Source organism: Gallinula chloropus, assembly GCF_964237585.1.
Source record: "Gallinula chloropus genome assembly, chromosome: 1".
In the NCBI taxonomy this organism is placed as follows: Eukaryota; Metazoa; Chordata; class Aves; order Gruiformes; family Rallidae; genus Gallinula; species Gallinula chloropus.
The window spans coordinates 204,118,224-204,136,374 of NC_140085.1; the positions used below are offsets into that span (position 1 = coordinate 204,118,224).

Below are 18,151 nucleotides of genomic sequence, written 5' to 3' on the forward strand. Positions count from 1 at the left end.
CTCTGTCAAATCCATTTTTCAGAACCACACAGATTCACGTGCTTGCATCAGATCCTTTAAACTGGTAAAAACATCAAGCCAACTAAGCTGTGCCTAATGCTGTGAAGTTCATGCTGGTTTGTCTCAAGTACAGGCTTTGCTTCAGCAACAGTAAAATAAAAGCTTACAATACTGATTTTATGATAAATGGATCATAAGGAAATTGATGTCTCCTACCCATGAGACCAGAAGGGAAGCAGATGCCACATTAGGTGGCCACCCCTCTAAAAAGAATTAAGGCAGCTCTGGGTATTTCCATTCTGGTTTGGCCAATCATCTTCAAAGGCTGTTTTGAAAATGAAGTGCTAGGAATAGATTGTCAAAACTACGACCATGTGCTCTTAAATTTCCAATCACTTCATTGCAAAAGCATACATAGAAATATGCTCTGTCTCTCCTGATAAGAAAAGCAGGTGACACTTTTTTTTTCCTCTGTCAGTATTTTGACTAACGGCTAACATAAGGTAAGGTGAAAAGCAGTCTACCAGACAAGCCTTGACTTTAGGTCCTACAAGAGTTGGTGATGGCTTGAAAAGTAGCAGCAGCATCAGGAAATGGCATCATTGTTTTAAGGCTGCAGAGAGAAATCCTGAGACAAGATCCTCACACAGAAATACAAGTTATCACCTCCAAGCCTTGGAAAATATCCTGCATGTATTGATAAAAAGACCTTAAAGTAATTCTTAAAAAAACCCAAAACCTGAACTGATTTAAGTCATTGTGATTTCTTCTTCATGGCTTTCTTCTGTTTCCTTATGTATTAGATGAAACCAAACCGAAGGAACATGCAAAGATACAAACCCAGGATAACAGCTTTCCCTATTCTGTTCCCCGTTTTCTTCAGAGGGCAGACTACTATTTAACACCCACGTCACAGGAGTCCTTCTCATGAAGGCATGTGAGAGCCAAGATACTTGATTTTTATACAGGACATCACGCTGTTGTTTTGCATGTTGTTCCCCAAAACCTGCTATCCATATGCCCTGTCATTTTACCTCAGTACGTCACAGAGCTCTGAGCCTGCAAACACAGTGGCAAGTCTGAGCAGGAAAGTGAACAGGAGGAAGGACAGCACAACAGCAAGGCCACAGCATGTTAAGGATGTGTACACCCTGGTAAGGATCTCCAGTCTTTGCCCACAGCTAATGATGGCTGTGAGTGGCACTTCTGCTTCTGCAAGGTGCCAGGGCTCCACCCTGAGAGTGAAAGAAAAGGCATTACCATATAGTCTTACTGCCTGCAGAAAAGTCAGAGTCACAGAATCACTGGTTGGAAAAGACCTTTGAGATCATCAAGTCCAACCATACCTGTCCTCTACTAAACCATATTCCTGAGCACCTTGTCTACCTGTCTTTTAAATATATCCAGGGTCAGTGACTCAACCACCTCCCTGGTCAGACTGTTCCAGTGCCTGATAACCCTTTTGGTGAAGAATTTTTTCCTAATGTCTAATCTGAACCTGCCCTGGTGCAGTTTGTGTCCATTCCCCCTCATCCTATAACCTGTCACTTGGATGGGGAGAGGAGAACCTGTTTGGAGAAGAGGATCACAGAGGGACTTACACCTCTGAGCTCAGCCCATGTATCTCAGGTGTCTCTGGGGTCCTTCATGATGACAGATACCCCAGCAGCAAACCCCAGATGTTTTTCCCATGGCTGTAACAAAGGCAAAAACAGCTGAAGGAGAGAACAGTTGTGTCTCCAACCAAGATCCCTTCCCCTGAGAGAAGGCAATGGCGGAGGAGAACATGGGAACTGGGTGAGCCTCAGCAGGACACACTGCCACACTCCCATCAACCACTGCTCAGACAAGTCCCTAAGCAGGGACTTGGTCCTCATGATGAACAGCTTCTCCCCTCAACCCCGGACTTGTATCATCACAGCTTCAGCCCGTCTGCCATCCTAACACTGAAATACAAACCGAGTATGCATGAAGAATCAAAGAAACATCTGTTTCAGTGATTTGTACTGATTTGATTTTTGAACTAATAATCTAATACCGATTGGAGTTCAAGTGTATGGATCAGTATGAAACGAATCATGAAAGGCACTAATAAATATATGCTACAGCTACCTGCATCGCACTTAGTAATTCACCACATTCTTATCTACCTGTATCCTGTAACATTTGCTTTCTATGCTAAAATTCTCTGCTTGTGTATGCTTTCACCATGCTTCTGGAGAATATGTTTATATATGTATATATGTTTCTCTGGAGATAACACCAAATCATGTGAAACAATATCCTATAAATACCATATAAATACTTTTGACTCCATGAGGAGTTGTTTTTATTTCCAAACTGAGGAATGCTTAATCACGTATTTGAGAAAACACATGTTGCCAAATGCATGAACAGTGCCCAGTGAAAGCCTACTGCATGTGCTGTCACCAGTTAGCAGACTGGGGAAAGAGCAGGCTGAACAACCACGCTGACCCAGCTCCCACCCTCCTGTGCTTGCCAATGCAGGAACAATGCAGGTTCAGGATCAGTCCCCAGGTGTGCACTAGAGTATGGCATGAGGAGCCTGTGTGGTGCAAACCAGCTCCTTTCCTGCAACGATGGATGCTCGCTTCCGTGTTGTTCATTTCTTGAAGTCTGCTGGGAGGCAGGCTGTGTGTATGGGGGTGGGGATGTAACCCCAAAACCTGTCTCTGCCATGCAAGGACAGACCCAAGACACCTCAGCATCACTCAAAGGTGCTGCAAAAGCAGTGCTGTCATTGCATCCATTTGTCAGAGGCACCACTCAAGAGACTCTGTGTGCACTGTGCAGCAAATAGAGCATGCACTGTCTGAGAACTGACTTTGGAAGTGCTGATTACGTCAAAGCAGACCGCACATATACTACTATACATGATGCAAGAGTTTTATCTCTTGCTTAGAACAGGTTAACTTTAGCTCCCACGTCCCAGGATGTGATGAATGATGGGAAATGGTGAGAAACGCATACCATACCACTAGGCTCTCCTGGGTGACAAGTGTTAATTACAAACACAAAACCAAGTCTGTCCAGGCAAAGAACTGTTCCCTCCCACTATAGGATGGAAGAAGCAAAGAACATCTTTCTCCTTCTCATAGTACATACCCACCTGACCAGAACAACAGCAGCACATGCTGGCACTGGGGTTTGGAGCCCAACGTCACACTGTATGGACAGCAGTGAAGCAAACAGCATCCTCCTGTGCTGATTCCCAAACAGCCACCTAATACAACAACGTGAAGGTGACCTACAGCAACAAGGGAACAAGCCTGCAGCCTGATCCAGCAAGAGAAACAGTACTGTAATTTCGGGGCTTTCTATCGATTTCAAAGCAGCAAACTCTCTGTGGGCTTCTGTGATGAGGTCTTAAACCCTTTTGCTGACATCTGGATGCGTTACTGAAATCATTCCTATCAGTGCTTATCCCTGCTGAGACATTGTCATTAAGAAGCTGTATTGGTCCATTTCCACACAGAATCTAAGGGCATTATTACCACCTACTTGCTGTTTTTATGCGACACGATTGTCACTGGTTTGCTAAAGCAAAGGATTTACCTTTCAAGCAAATTTCTCATTTGAAAAACTAAAGGCAGAACAGTATATAAAGAGTTTCCAAATTTCACAGTACTTCTGGCAATCAACATTCTGTGTACCTATTTTTATTCCTTCTCTAACCACACTGGTCTCTGCTTTACCCTCAATCCACTTTCATTGTGAGTCATATCAGATTAGAAACATTCAACTATGAGAAAAATCTTCTGCAACCAATCCAACAAGAAACAATAACAAAATCCCACACATACTGCATTTGGAGTCTCTTTAAAACTGAAAACCAAACAGAAGCAATGCAAGACACTGAAAAATACTGACAGGTTTCCTTAAGGTCTTGTTTAGAAATGTACTACAGCTGAAGTCTCTCATAGCATATCCTGTGGGTGATACACAAAAGACAGTCAGTATAGAAGAAAATACACCCTACAAAGTGAGGCTGAAGGAGCTGGGCTTGTTCAGCCTAGAAAAGGCTGTGGGGGGACCTCATTGTAGCATTCCAGTACCTGAAGGGAGCATATAAACAGGAGAGGAATCAACTTTTTAAAAGGGTTGATAACGGCAGGACAAGGGGGAATGGATTGAAGCTAAAGGAGGGAAGGTTTAGATTAGTTACTGGGGGAAGCTCTTTACAGAGAGAGTGGCGATGTGCTGGAACAGGCTGCCCGAAGTGGTGGTGAATGACCCATGCCTGGAGGTGTTCAAAGCCAGGTTGTATGGAGCTCTGGGGAACCTTGCCTAGATCATGCCTGGAGGTTGGTGGCCCTGCCTGTGGCAGGGGGTTGGAATTCTATGATCCTTGGGGTCCCTTCCAATCCAGACCACTCTGTGATTCTATGACATATTGAACCCACGACCCTTTGATCTGTAATTTTGCTATACAACCTGTAACTACATTAGTCACCCCATCACCTCAGCACACAGGATTTGGGGTGGTTTTTTTGTGCATAGACACTCATTGAGTATCTTAACTGTGAATACTGGAAAGTTCCACTTATAAGCCCCTTACTACAGGAAAGACATTGAGGTGCTGGAGCGTGATTGAAGCAGGGCAACAAACCTGGTGAAGGGTCTGGGACCCAAGTCATATAAGAAGCAGCTGAGAAAACTGGGAATTTTTAGCCTGGAGAAGAGGAGTCTGAGGGGAGATCTTATCGCTCTTTACAACTACCTGTAGGGAGGTTGTAGTGAGGTGGTGGTTGGCCTTTTCTCCCAAGTGACAAGTGACAGAACAAGAGGATATGGCCTCGAGTTGTGCCAGGAGAGGTTTAGATTAGACATTAGGAAAAACTAGTTCACTGAAAGAGTTGTCAGTCATTGAAACAGGCTTCTCTGGGAAGTAGTGGAGTCTCCTGGAGGTATTTAAAAGACATGTAGACTGTGGCACTTAGGGACATGGTTTAGTCGTGGTTTATGGTTGAACTCAATGATCTTAAAGGTCTTTTCCAGCCCAAATGATTCTTTGATTCTAAGATCCTCTAACAACCTCCTCACTGAATTCCTTTTACTATGTATTAATAAACTGTGAGCCAGACCCCGCTGCAGGAAAAGCTGATGGAAGCTTTGCCATTGATTTCAGCACAGCAAAGGTCAAAACGGCTATTTTTCAAGTTTTTCATCAACCTAGTGTTTAATAAATATTTTTACAGAGTCTAACATCATCAAGTCCCAGTGCACACAGCAGGGCTAAAATACGTTGGCAGGAAGTTTGTACAGAAGGTAAAAGTGTGTCCTCCTGCACCATCTCCAGACATGCGGAGCTCTGACTGCCAAAGCAGCAATGTGGGATGTTGGCCTTCACAGCGTGGGACACAGATCAAAAAGGAAGCATGAAACTGAAGATTACTGAAGTACAATAGGAAGTTTGAGATCATGTAGGATTTATTCCCTACCAAAAATATTAGAGCCAAACCCAAGCTCCCAAAAGAAAATCTAGCTAGTTTGACACTGTAAACAGGACATTTCCTTCGCTTTGTAAACAGGAGATTGATTTGAAACAAACTGCCAAGTAACCTAACACAGTCCAGTGTATTAGCCAAGAGATCCTAGCCAGAAGCAGTGACACAAGTGGCCACTTCTATCCGAAATGTGGTACAACGTAATCCCCCTCATAAATAGAAAGATTTTGAGGGGTCAATTCTTAAATACAGCTGGAATCAACTAAATAAAAGGGGCACTACTAAATTTTCCTGTATTAGTGGGCAAATGCTTAGTACAGACAATGCCAACACAGAGCCTCCATGGTAACACAGAATCACAGAACATTAGGGGTTGGAAGGGACCTCGAAATATGATCTAGTCCAACCCCCACCCAGAGCAGGATCACCTAGACTAAATCACACAGGAACACATCCAGGCGGGGTTTGAATGTGTCCAGAGAAGACGACTCCACAACCTCTCTGAGCAGCCTGTTCCAGTGATGTCACCCTCATCGTGTAAAAGTTCCTCCTTATATTCACATGGAACTTCCTATGCTCCAGCTTGCACTCGTTGCCTGTTCTCCTATTGCTGGCCATAACTGGGAAGAGCCTGGCTCCATCATCCTGTCTCTCATCCTTTACATATTTATCAGCATTAATAAGGTCACCCCTCAGTCTCCTCTTCTCCAAGCTAATCAGGCCCAGATCCCTCAGCCTGTCCTCATAAGGAAGGTGTTCCAATCCCTTCATCATCTTGGTGGCCCTGTGCCAGACATTTCAAGGAGTTCTATGTCCTCCATGAACTGAGGGGCCTAGAACTGGACACAATATTCCAGGTGTGGTCTCACCAGGGCAGAGTAGAGAGGGAGGAGAACCTCTCTTGACCTACTAACCACACCCCTTCTAATACACCCCAGGATGCCATTGGGCTTCTATGAGGGCACATTGCTGGCTCATGGTCATCCTGCTGTTCACCAGGACCCCCAGTTCCCACTGTCTCAATGTATTCCTGAGGAGTCCTTTAATATCCTAGTGTCAAATGCCTGCAGGTTCACAAAAGCCAGAGCAGGCAGAGGCAGACAGCCCTGCTCTGGGGCTGGGAACACGCTATGAACTTTGGGAGCTACCTCAAGACTTCTCAGCTGAGGAGGCAAAACTGAACCAGGAACAGAGGAGGAAAACAAAGAGACGTGACACAGCTAGGCCCAGAGCTGTGGGAAAACCAGACTTCATATTCCTGCATGTCAGAAAAGGGCTGAGACTGGGAAAGTGGGGAAGTGGGATGGCAGAGACAAGGTCGACAACCACTGCAGCTGAGGCACGTTGTGTTCTACCCATGCCTACCCCTCTGTCAGCTGCAAAAGATGCCATGACAGGAGGATGGAGGTGGGGATGGATTTCTGGAGGTCAGTATTATTGCTCTGGAGGCAACGAGGAGCATGGCATCTTGAAGCCTTTTGGACGCTGGTATCGCAGGCAACTGCACACTTTTCCTGTGTTCAGAGCCAGTCCTGTAAGGTATTTTATTTGTTGCTGAAGATATCAGTCTGTAACTTGGTGCAGATATGTTTTACTACAAGCAAGACTATTCATATAAAAAGACTACAGCATAAAACATACAAACTTCCATTGCACTTTTTGTGTACATACTATTACAGGAGCGAAAAGAAAGCCATTCCCTGTCCTTCTAATTTACTGTTCCCCAAAGGAGTTTCTTGCTGTATAAATAATGCACATTTTGTAGATCTGTTCCTTTTACGTATTTAAGCCCAGTCTAAAGAAGTGCCAGAAAATGTAATGCAGTGAATTTGTATATTATTTTATTGAAATAATTTCTGTCTTTGACAATCCTTTCCCCCGTGAGTTCCTTTTTACTTAATAGAATTTTTAATAACAAGTAAATTACTTTCAGAACTTACACTCATAACCAGGAAAACTGACAAACATTTTTAAACATAACTGTTGCTTTCAACCCAAACGCCTTAAATTGCACAGCTAACAACATGATGAAGAGAGGATCTTAACTAACTCGAATAGCTAGGCTCAAATATTTGCCTAACAGTTCACTGTTCAAGTAGGACTTAAAAAAACCTACCTTAAACCCAGGGGTTTGTGTTGAGTTTGTTTTTGTTTTGTTTTGTTTTGGTTTTTAACTCTAAAAAATTACCCTGGGTACAATACTCTGCTTTTAATTCTAATTTGGAACCAGTAACATTAAGCATGTTTATTCTCATTTCCTCGCATTTGTGTCCTCTGATTTATGTATGATATACAAATTTTTCAAATACTTGTACTGGCTTCATGCAAGATACAGTTTTACTTAACATTGCCTCATTTATGTATAAGCTATTTGAGCTTTGTTAAAGCAGAATCCTGTATGACTGACCCCCTGGACATTAATGGAAGTATAAAGATGCTCAAAGTTAAGGATATGAAGATTGTTATTGCACTAATGATTCCCCTGAATTTCCTATTTATGCCTGTTCATGGGTGTTTTATAAAACCCCAAGTTTCTGTGGGATCACACTGAAAAAATACATCATTTTAGAATTTCCAGCAATGTTCAGTTTCTAAGAATCAAAGCAATGCAGTTATCAAGTTTTCTCTGCAAGCCCTCTAAGAATTAGCTGGCCTAATAATGTTTTACAAAAATACATTTAAAATAAAAAAGAAGCAAGAAGTGTGTAGACACTGGGTAAAGAGTTTGTAAGGGACTTCCACTATACAATATACATCTGCCTGATGAAACATGTTTCAAGGTTTCTTTGGAGAATTCCTCCATGATGCTTGCTGCTGAGTCAGGGTTGGAATTCTCATGTAATGTCCTTTGATACTTTAGTTTAAGCAGTTTAATTATACAGACAGGAGACATCAAAGTTAGACAATCGTAGACCAAAGGGCATACCTACGGGTAAATTACTAAGGCTTTTTTTTCCATCTGATAAACCCTGAATTACACTTTTTAAAATCAACCATACAAAACCCATCAGGAAAATAATGCTTACGAAAGCAAATTTGGTTTAGCTATTTTCCAACTGACACAGTTTATCTTACTAGAGTCCTTTAAATGTGTACATGTCTATTATGAAAGAACTCAAAAAATGCATTCCAATACAGAGGTTCCTACACTACCAGCAATACGAGAGATAGTTCAAATTGGCATGAAATACCCTCCACCCCCCAATTATGCCTCTTCCCAAGAGCAGACAGCAACATCTATTTGGTAAGAGAATATTGCACACATCATCAAATGCTCTTCCTTGTGCTTAGGCACATGCCAACACAGGGAAAGAGAGGGCAAGTTAATAGCACACACCACTTTGGGCAGGCCAGCAACGAGCCAAAAGCTGCTGCCATTTCCCCAGAATGATAAAGTACAACTTCTCTTTATATTTTGTTGCTGCACAAGCAAACCAAAATTTGGAAATTGCTTTTTTTCCCCCCTCTTTTCAAAAGGAAAACCACAAGAGCCCAGAATCTTATCTCAAGTCATCTGATGTTATGGTTTCAAATCCACATCATAAGATACTGATTCCATGGTTTCCAGTTGTTTACATACTGAAATGATTTGACACCATGCTGTCTGTTCTGTTCTGCCTTTTCTTTAAACTTTAGATTTTAATGTTTAAAATATGTATAGCAATGCTTAGTCTAACTATACAGACTACTACAGCATACTTTGCCAGGTTGAGCAGTCATACAAATGTTTGTTCAGGGACAGATAAGAATGAGCAATGAATGCTGCAGTTACACACCCTACAATAAGTAATAATACTCAGCACTTTCCATCTTCACTTTTTCTCTCTGGGTACCTATAACCAACCAAACTAGCAGAAACAGAATTATCATACTTCTTGCAGTATTACCTGCATACTGCAAACTGGGAAACTGAGGCTTGGAGAAGCACCTGGAAGCCCTCTGAGTGTTATTTTGATGAACTTGAAAGGACTTAGCTGGTAATGGCATTAATACACACTTCAAGTAAATACCACTACGTGTGCTATAAATGTGGCTGGCATCCCCAGGACACTTTAAAAAATTGATTAGTGCTACAGGGGACAGCTGAGTCATCAAGGCCCGTCCTTCCACCAGGACAAGAAGATGTCTTGTAAGCAGGTTATTTATATTCTTAGTATCTTCAGCAGGAAGTACAGTCTGGTTAGGTTTGGTAGTCACTGAACAGCACTTTTTCTTAGGTGCTGCCCTTATCTATAGATTTCCTCCCAGAGCAACCTCAGTCTTAAGTAAGAGCAATTAGAAATAGGCCAACCTCTTTTAGCCTAAAAGAAGAAAGACAATCTTGAATCATGCACAGTGCAAAGATTTGTTTTGGCCAGAAGCAAGACTAAGCCTCCACATTAAAGCTTTGTGTATGCAACATCCCTAGCTTATCCTGCTTGGAGGTAACAGAAAACTGGAATCCAAAGGATTGTTTTCTTTTTTAATAAAACGCACAGGTGGTCCTGGCCTTGCCAAGATACAGTATTTTTTTTTTAAGAGCTGAACAGACCTTGTTTCCTCTTCAGTATCTCTCTTAATTCCACAATATAATAATCATCATCAAACCAGGCCATAATATTTAATTAGTTTTTATCCCTACTGTGCATTTTGAGAGAGACTGCTGGAACATATTACCCCCAGTGCACTGTGTGCTCTTAGAGCCTAATCCCTATTTTCATGTCTGCAAACATTTAGAAAATAAAAATACTGTTTGCCTCACTCAGCAATGCAACCCACGTGTCTTTAATGTTCTTCCATATCAGCGCTTCAGACCAAAACAACACACAAACATCACTAAAATTGTAAAATACTTTTAGTGGCCTAGAGCCAACTACGGTTTAAACACTTTGCTTGTGAGCTTCTCACACACATGCAATGTTTGGAAGTCAGCTCATAACCTCTGGCTGCAGAAATACAGACCTTTAGTTAGCAAACTCAAGCAAGAGTTTGGTTCATTTCAGCAAAATCAGGCTGATAGCAGCTGATCTGCTTTAGATGCTGCAACCTGATGCATATCATCAAATGCTCCACCAGCCATACCAGGACACACTGTCCAGCCTGGTGCCCAGGAAGTTCAGCCAGCACAGGCTGTGGAAGGTAATTTTAAAGGTATAAAGCTTAATCACAACTTTGGATGATTACAACTAGTAAAAGAACAATTAACTACTCATTTCACATAGGCTTGTTCTCATTATCATTCCAAGAAGCAATTTCACCATGTTCGTCGTCTTCTGTGGGATGAAACACCCATCACACTGCCAATAAGCTGAAAACTTTATTTATGTTAGGGGTTACTGGTTTCTTCACCAACTCGACAGAGAAGATGACAGTAAAACACATCCTGAAGTTCTAAGTAAATGTCAGCGGTTTTCTACAAAAAAGCTTGTTTGGAGTTCGACTTGGAAGCCTGCTCAGCTTAGTTCAGAGCCAGTCTAAGTTCTGTGAAGTTTGAAATGGCAGGCTAACAAGTCATGAAGCTTGATAAAATACACAATAGTTTTAAAGAACGAAACAGAAATGATGGAGGCATGCTTTTATTACAAACACATACATTTTTTATTAGATAAAATTTTACTTCTGAGACAGAAGGAACTGCAATCATGTCTTGTTTCCAGACTTGCTATCTCAATTCTAAGAAAAAGACTCTTTGCTTTCTCTATGTCTTACTTCAGGAAACGTGTACAGAAGATTAAGTTCAATAGGGCTCAAAGCTGAAACAAAAACATCTTCCTAAATCAACTGTATACCCATTACACACACTGCGTACATGCTTAAGAATAAACACTGGCAAACACAGAGTACAATCTTGGAAATGGCTCAAGCGACTGGGTTTTTGAAAAGGGTTTATAAAACATATAAAGTCTGGCAACTGGAAGATGTTAACTTGAAGACTGAACTTAACTCTGTTTCAGGGAGAACATCTTGCATTTCACTCTGCAAGAAGGTACTCTGCACCCCACAAAAGCAGCTCCTACCACGTTAAGTTGGACCGCAACAGGCTGCTCCCCAACCAGAGGCTCACTGCCCTTCCCAAACCGAAAGACCTGGTTTTCTTTAATCGGGAACAAGTGGATTCCAAAGGTGAATTGTTCAGCTCCCACATTCTTTCACCCCGGGGCCATAGCACCCGGCTGCGCCGGCCGCTCACTTGAGGCACGCCAGCCACCCCAGGCAGCTGTCCTGTACAACCTCGGCGGCACTTCAGCTGCCGGAAGATACCTGCTGCTGGCGGCTCGCAGCGCGAACACTCCGGAGTTCAAACACGAAGACCGGAGCCACCCTTCGCACCAGGCGGGCAGCGCACTAATGCCAGCCGTCGCCCTCCCTGGCACGCACCATCATTAGGCGTCCTACCCTTGCCGGCGAGAACAAGGGACGAGGCCAGCCCTCGTGGGGCATTGCCCACCAGAGCCGGGCGAACATCCGGCCCTGGGATCTGACCCTCCCGCCGAGGTGGCCCTCCACCAGGAGCACGGCTCCCCAGGAGCCGCTGCAGACCCCAGAGGGGCGAAGGGCCGCCGCGGGTCGCTGGAGAAGCCGCGCTCCTGCCCAGCACCCCTGAGGCGACGGTGGCGCCCGCGCCCCGCCCTGAGGCCCAACGGCCGCCGCCCGCCACACGCCGCCCCAGAATGGACTTGCAGCGGTCCCGCTCAGGCCGGAGCCGCCATGAACTCGCCGCCGTTCCCGGCACATCAATGGGACCCTGAGGAGACAGAGCCCGCGGGTGCCGAGGGGCAGCGGGCGAGACCGTCCGCGGCAGCGGGGAGCGGACACCTTGTGTTGTCAGGGGCGGGATGCCGCCCGGAGGGGACGCCGGGGGCGCCGCCGGCTCCCGGGAAACCTCCTCGAAGTTGCTCAGATAAGTTTGGGAGCTCCCGGAGAAGCAGTCACCGGGCAGTGCCGCTCCCTCAGCCCACCCCTCCTGCCACCTGGCCACACGTTCCCGGGCCGATCCCCGCCGGTTTCCGGGGACCGGACCCTGCGCCCCGGACAGACCCCGCCGGCCTCCGGGGATGCGGTCCCCTCTCCCGGGGAAGGGGGGATGGCAGCCCTCGGGGCGCGCTCCGGGCTCGGGGCTTCCTCTGCTAATGCAGCCCTCGGGAATAAAGAAGGCAGAGGGACACTTACCATCTCGCCTGATATTGGAGGAGCGCAAAGCCTTTATAGATCCGCTCTGGGCAGGGGCAGTGGTGCCCTGACGGCTGCAAAAGTTCGCACAGACGACAGCGTAGAGGAGGAGGAGGATGAACAGTTGCATTGGGATCCGCTGTGAACGGGACCGTGTCTCTGCAAAGAAACCCGGCTCTCCCCTCCGAGCGTGCTTCCCCCTCTCGTATTCTCTCCCCCTTCCCGGACTTTTTGGTGGTGGTGGTTGTTATTGTTGTTGTTGCGGGTTGTTTGCGTGTTTGGGGGAGTTGTGCGGAGGGAAAAAGAAAAAACACGCGCACGCACAAGCCCAAAACAAAACCCCCACACCACCCGAAACAGCAGCCGCAGCTCCCGAGTTACTCTCCGAGCTGCCCCCAAACTTCCTGCACGCTTAACTTTCTGCTGCCTTTCTGGGGCCGGCCGAACTCGGCAAAGGTGAGAAATCCCCGGGCCGGGACCGCCGCCCCCTCCCGTCGGCCGGCAGCGCCGTGCCCCACGTCGCAGGCGGGGGGCTGCCGCTGCCGCGCTCCCCTGCGGCCGCCGCGGCGCAGCTCCGCGCCCCGCTGCCGGGCTGCGTCCGCCGCTTCGCACCGCCCCCGCGCCGCGCCGCTCCGCTCGGCTGGAGCCGCCGCTGGGGTCTGGTGCGGCGGGAGCGCCCCGCGTTCGGCGGCGGGGGCCGGGGGGGTGGAGGCGGCCCGGGGAGAAGGGGGCGGCCCGGGGGCAGGGAGGGAGGCGGGCGGGAACGGTGCCCGGGCCCTCCCTGCGCTACCGGCCGCACAGTTTTCGGCCCGGGCAGAAAGTGTCAGGAGAGCCAGTGCGGGGGGTAGGGCGGGGTCTTGCCCCGGTGGGGCGTCAACCTGCCTTCCGCAGCTGCGGGGCTCCCGGCGCGGCTGGGCCCGGTGGGAGACGTGTGCCGGCGGCTCCCTGCCAGTGAAGAGGCCGGGCACCCAAGTGTCCCGTCACCCTCGGGCCCGCTGCCGTGGCCGCTAAATGCCCACCTCCCTTGGGCTGGGATGACTCGGATCACCAAGTGGCACCAGAGCGGGTGACGAGACTTGGTGGAATAACTGGTCAAAAGCCACAGTTGTCCCTGGGAGAGGTCTATGGGCTCTTCTGTCACACCAAGCACTGTCCAGAGCTTTTCATAAAAAGTTACTTACTAATTTAGACCCTTGTTAAACTGTATTAAAACTGTGTCTGGTATTAAAAGCTTGCGTTTACTGCCTGGAAATGTTTAGGACTAGACCAAAGGCATGTGAGGATTGTGATCAGATTGCTTTTTTAATACTTTTTCCTTCCATTAGCTGCAATGAAAATAATCAAGCGAAGGCACAGAAAAAAACTATCAGGCTTTAATGGCTCTCTAATAAATCCTTACCTACACAGTTTATTTCTTAAGGCATGTTGTATAGTCTTAGCCATTCTAACAGATTGTAATACGCTGCCAGACCTTTAACATCGTGAAGCAGCACCTCACTAGGAAAAGAATGTTGTTATGGTGCTGTTTCAGGAGTATTGGATGAGTGAGTCCTGCTACACTCAGAGGGCTGCCTCTGGCAGTATGAAACATTTTCTCCAAGAGCATGTTAGGATGACAATGGGACAGAAACATCTTGTATGTCTTAAGGAAGCAGTAGGGTGCAACTCTGTTATGCGTAATTCATGGGGTTTTGTCCCTTTCATGGGTTTTTATTCCTTTCATGTTCCCCAAAACCGACAGTGAACCTAATCCTGCTCCCATGTGGTGAATAATGGAAAGGCTCCAACAGTGCTTTATTTCTGAGCAGATGTGCCTGTATTTTAGGTGCCCATTGCAGGGAGGAAACTGGGCAGAGGGAGGGTGGCCAAGCCAATCATCCTAACAGAAGCAGAAAGTCAAATAGAGGACATACAGCAAATGAAGACAGGAGGAGCTCTGAAGATGTCTTCTGTTCATCCGGTCAATGTGTCTGCCTGTTTCCAATTACATTACAAGGAGTTGGCAGAGAGCCTCAATAGGATTCCAGCCACCTAGCTCTCTTCTGAGTGCAGGTAGGTTTTAAGATAAATGGAGGTGGTCAATACCCTGACCTTTACCACAACCACTCTGTGAGGGCTTTCTCAGTATCCTCAAGGCCTTGTTCCCTTGGACCTGGGGAGCTAGAATCTGTAATTGCTTGCCCTTGAGGATGTACAGTGGCCATTTTAAGGTGGTGGAGGAGGAAAAGAAGGAAGGACAGATTATCATCCCCCCAGAAGTCAAACAGAAAGTGCTTTGACAGTATCTGAGCAGTTAGATAATTCAGTCAGGGAAGAGCACTGTTTCCAAGGCTGTTCCTCTTCCTGGACCCAGCTTTACCCATATAAATTGTGTCATATAGAATTCATACATCTTCCCAGGAGCTGAGTCTTGAGCTAGATTCATGTGGTGTCTTTCTGGCCTTACACCTCCCTAGCAACACAGGTCCAGCTTTGACACAAGAGTGGAACAGGCTTTTGTCTAAAACACTCCACAGCTGTTTGGACAATGTGCTACAAGTTTGAACTTCCTTAAGCTGACCATGGCACAGAACTGAGGTTTTCCCAGAATTATATTATTTTTTTTCTTTTCAAAACAGTGCATACTGCCATGGCACGTAAGATGAAATTCCTGTTTCGGCAGCAGAGGTACTTGTTGCTTAGAGAACTCTCAAGCAAAACAGCAGTGACAGTGATGAAATCAGGCAAGTGAATTCCACTGCCAGTGGCTTTGATATATATCAAGACAAACTGTGTATAACTCCTATCATAAGTCATGGCACATTTCTGATCCTCCCTGTGCAAAGCATGGGATGCTGCTGTCTTTGTTCTAAAGCCAAAAATATTTTTGTAGCAGGAGGGATGAGTCTTTGTTTCTCAGAGCAGAAAATAGCCAGGGACTATTATTGTGGGGTTCCAAACAGAGGCCTGCTTCTACCAGTTATTTATTTTAGTCCCTGTATCAAAAAAATCCAGATTTTTCCATTTTGATGTAGAGGTTTACATAAAGATTTTGGGTTAGAGCAGAATGACTGATGTGTTGGTAGACCTTTGTAGAAAAGTCCTGCCTTTCAATGACAGCCACAGTTTCTCAATTCACTTTAAAAAACACTAAACCCATGACAAACCAAACCTGTAACTTTATATTAAGGTGCCACAGAACCCCGTTGCATAGGGTGAAAAGTTTGGATTTTGCTCAGGCAGTTTTATGAGCAGATGACTGGATCTTCACTTTCTTGAGAACATTCTAGCACATTGGCTAATCTGTATTCTAAGGGCTTGGGGTAAGTGAAAACGTCAGCTGATTTCTATATGAAGACCTACAGCCAGTCATAGTTATTGCATAAAAGGACATAGTGACGTGTAAGTGTGATGACCTCTGTAATTACAAATCTGTCAGCCTGACTGAGATCCTGATAAAATAATGTAACAGTTGATATGAGACTCAATTAATACAAATTAAAAGAAAAATATATAATTAATGCTAATCAACCTGCAAAATCTTATCATGCCAACTTGGAAATCTGGTTGATGAACAGAATAGCATCAAATTACAGCTTTCATAAGGCATTTGACGTGGTACCACACAATTTAGATCACATGAAAGTAAAGTCATGCATACAAAATGTTTTCAAAACTCATTAAATGGCAGATTTTAAAATGCTTAATAAAAAGGGAAACATTATTAAATGGATTCTTTGTGAGAGGTCTTATTTTTGTTTCTGCCTTGATTTGCATTTCCAACAATGACCTGGGAAAAATGCAGTCATTACTCATGACATTTGCAGATGACAAAAACCTTGGGGAAGTAATAGGCTGATGTATAGTGATGGTGTTATATAGAGATACTGGGTAGGACTGAAGACTTGAGCCTTGGCATAGCTTATGCTTTTAAATAGCCAATGGCAGCACTACCCAGTGCCTGTGGCATCCATCTCACCTCATTTTAGTCTTCTGAAAGTGCCTGGTGTAAACCAGTCACAGGTTCTCTTTGTTCATGGAGGCAGTTGGATACCCATCAGAGGGCACTCTAGCCAAGCGGTTTCAGGCAATTGTGCTGGCATGGGATAAATTGTTTTCTGGAAGGTCCAGTTTCTTTCCACTGTCTACAGAGAGAGCACAGGTAACAAATACATTTATAGCTACTGGATAAAATAGTTAATCCTAGAAGGCACTGATGCAGAAAAAATTATGGGGATGGATTATCAAGGAAGTCAATGGGCTGTAGCCCTCTTTTTTGTTATTTGCTGGCTGGGAAATGCTCCGGTAACATACAGTTTGTCCATGGAGCACAAATGTGTACTTAGAGCCTTGGAAATATGGTGATTAAGTAGCAACACCCAAGATCTTTGTGCATTATCACTGAGATCCTTGGATATTTGTATAAAGAGGGTAATATCAATTAGAGTAGGGGCATTAGGCTTTCTGTTATTATTAGACTGCTGCATCAAGTTCCTGTGAATACAGTCTAAAAAAGGACCGTGATAAAGTGAAAAATGCTGGAAGAACAACCACAGGATTGGTTAGAGGTTGAGAAACATGCCAGTCAGGGAAAAGCTTAAAAGTCACGAGCCATTTAGCTTGTCAAGGAGAAAATCAGAAGGGTCACAGCTACCTCCAGGAAGGAGGATATTGATTCTAGAAGGCTATTCTGTCTAGTGGACAATGACATATCAAGGTGAAAGTTGGAAATAGACAAATTAAGATGAGGAATAAAAGGCATACTTTTCAGTGTGGAAAGTCATGGAAGTATCAAAGTTATATATTTGTCATCACTGAGAATCTGAAAGGCAAGATTTGATGTTTTCCTAAAACCAGTCAAGTGGTTTCAAGCTGTATTTAGGAATGTGTGGGGTCTATTGATTACTTCTAAAAGGTCTGTAAAGGTGACAAAGAAAAGCATGTTCATATGTACTGTACTACAAACCACAGATTAAATTTCTAAGTGGTTCTGTAGCTTACTGGAAAATGACAACTATAAAAATGTACCTCCAGGGATTAATTCAAGGCAGCACCGTGATTTCTGCTGTGTAGAAGGGGAGGCAAGTGATGGCAACTGCCCCATCCTCCAGTTCATAATCTGTGAATGATTTGTGAATGAGCAGAGTAGGATGGGGAAACATCTCAGAATTCCTGAAATGTATGTCTTAAGTAAATTAGTGTAACCATGATGGAAGACCAAAGGAATGCAAGGAAACTGCTGTATCTTTCAGAGTCTCCCACTGGTGCCGAGTGATGGGGCCAATTGACATGGGCAACCCTGTCTCCACATCCAGACTGGGCGATCAGATGCTGGAGGCCAACCATGCTGAGAGGGATTTGGGAGTTTTGGTCAACAGCAAGTTCAACATGAGCCAGCAGTGTGCCCATCTGGGGTCCATCAAGCACTGCATTGCCAGCCGGTTCAGGGAGGGGATTGTCCCACTCTACGCTGCACTGGTGCGGCCTCACCTTGAGTCCTGGGTGCAGTTTTGGGTGTCACAGTACAAGAGGGACACAAAACTATTGGAGAGCAT

General features: G+C 45.2%; 1 protein-coding gene across 1 annotated transcript in view; it reads right to left on the bottom strand.

Annotated features, from left to right (window-relative positions):
* The window catches only part of PDGFD (platelet derived growth factor D), a gene marked incomplete at both ends in the record, with an annotated part of 144,005 nt that extends 131,258 nt beyond the window's left edge, over positions 1-12,747 (bottom strand). The window contains one exon of the mRNA XM_084265351.1: positions 12,618-12,747. Coding sequence (XP_084121477.1) covers positions 12,618-12,747 — 130 coding nt within the window. The remainder of the gene's footprint in view (positions 1-12,617) is intronic.
* Positions 12,748-18,151: the final 5,404 nt, after the last annotated feature.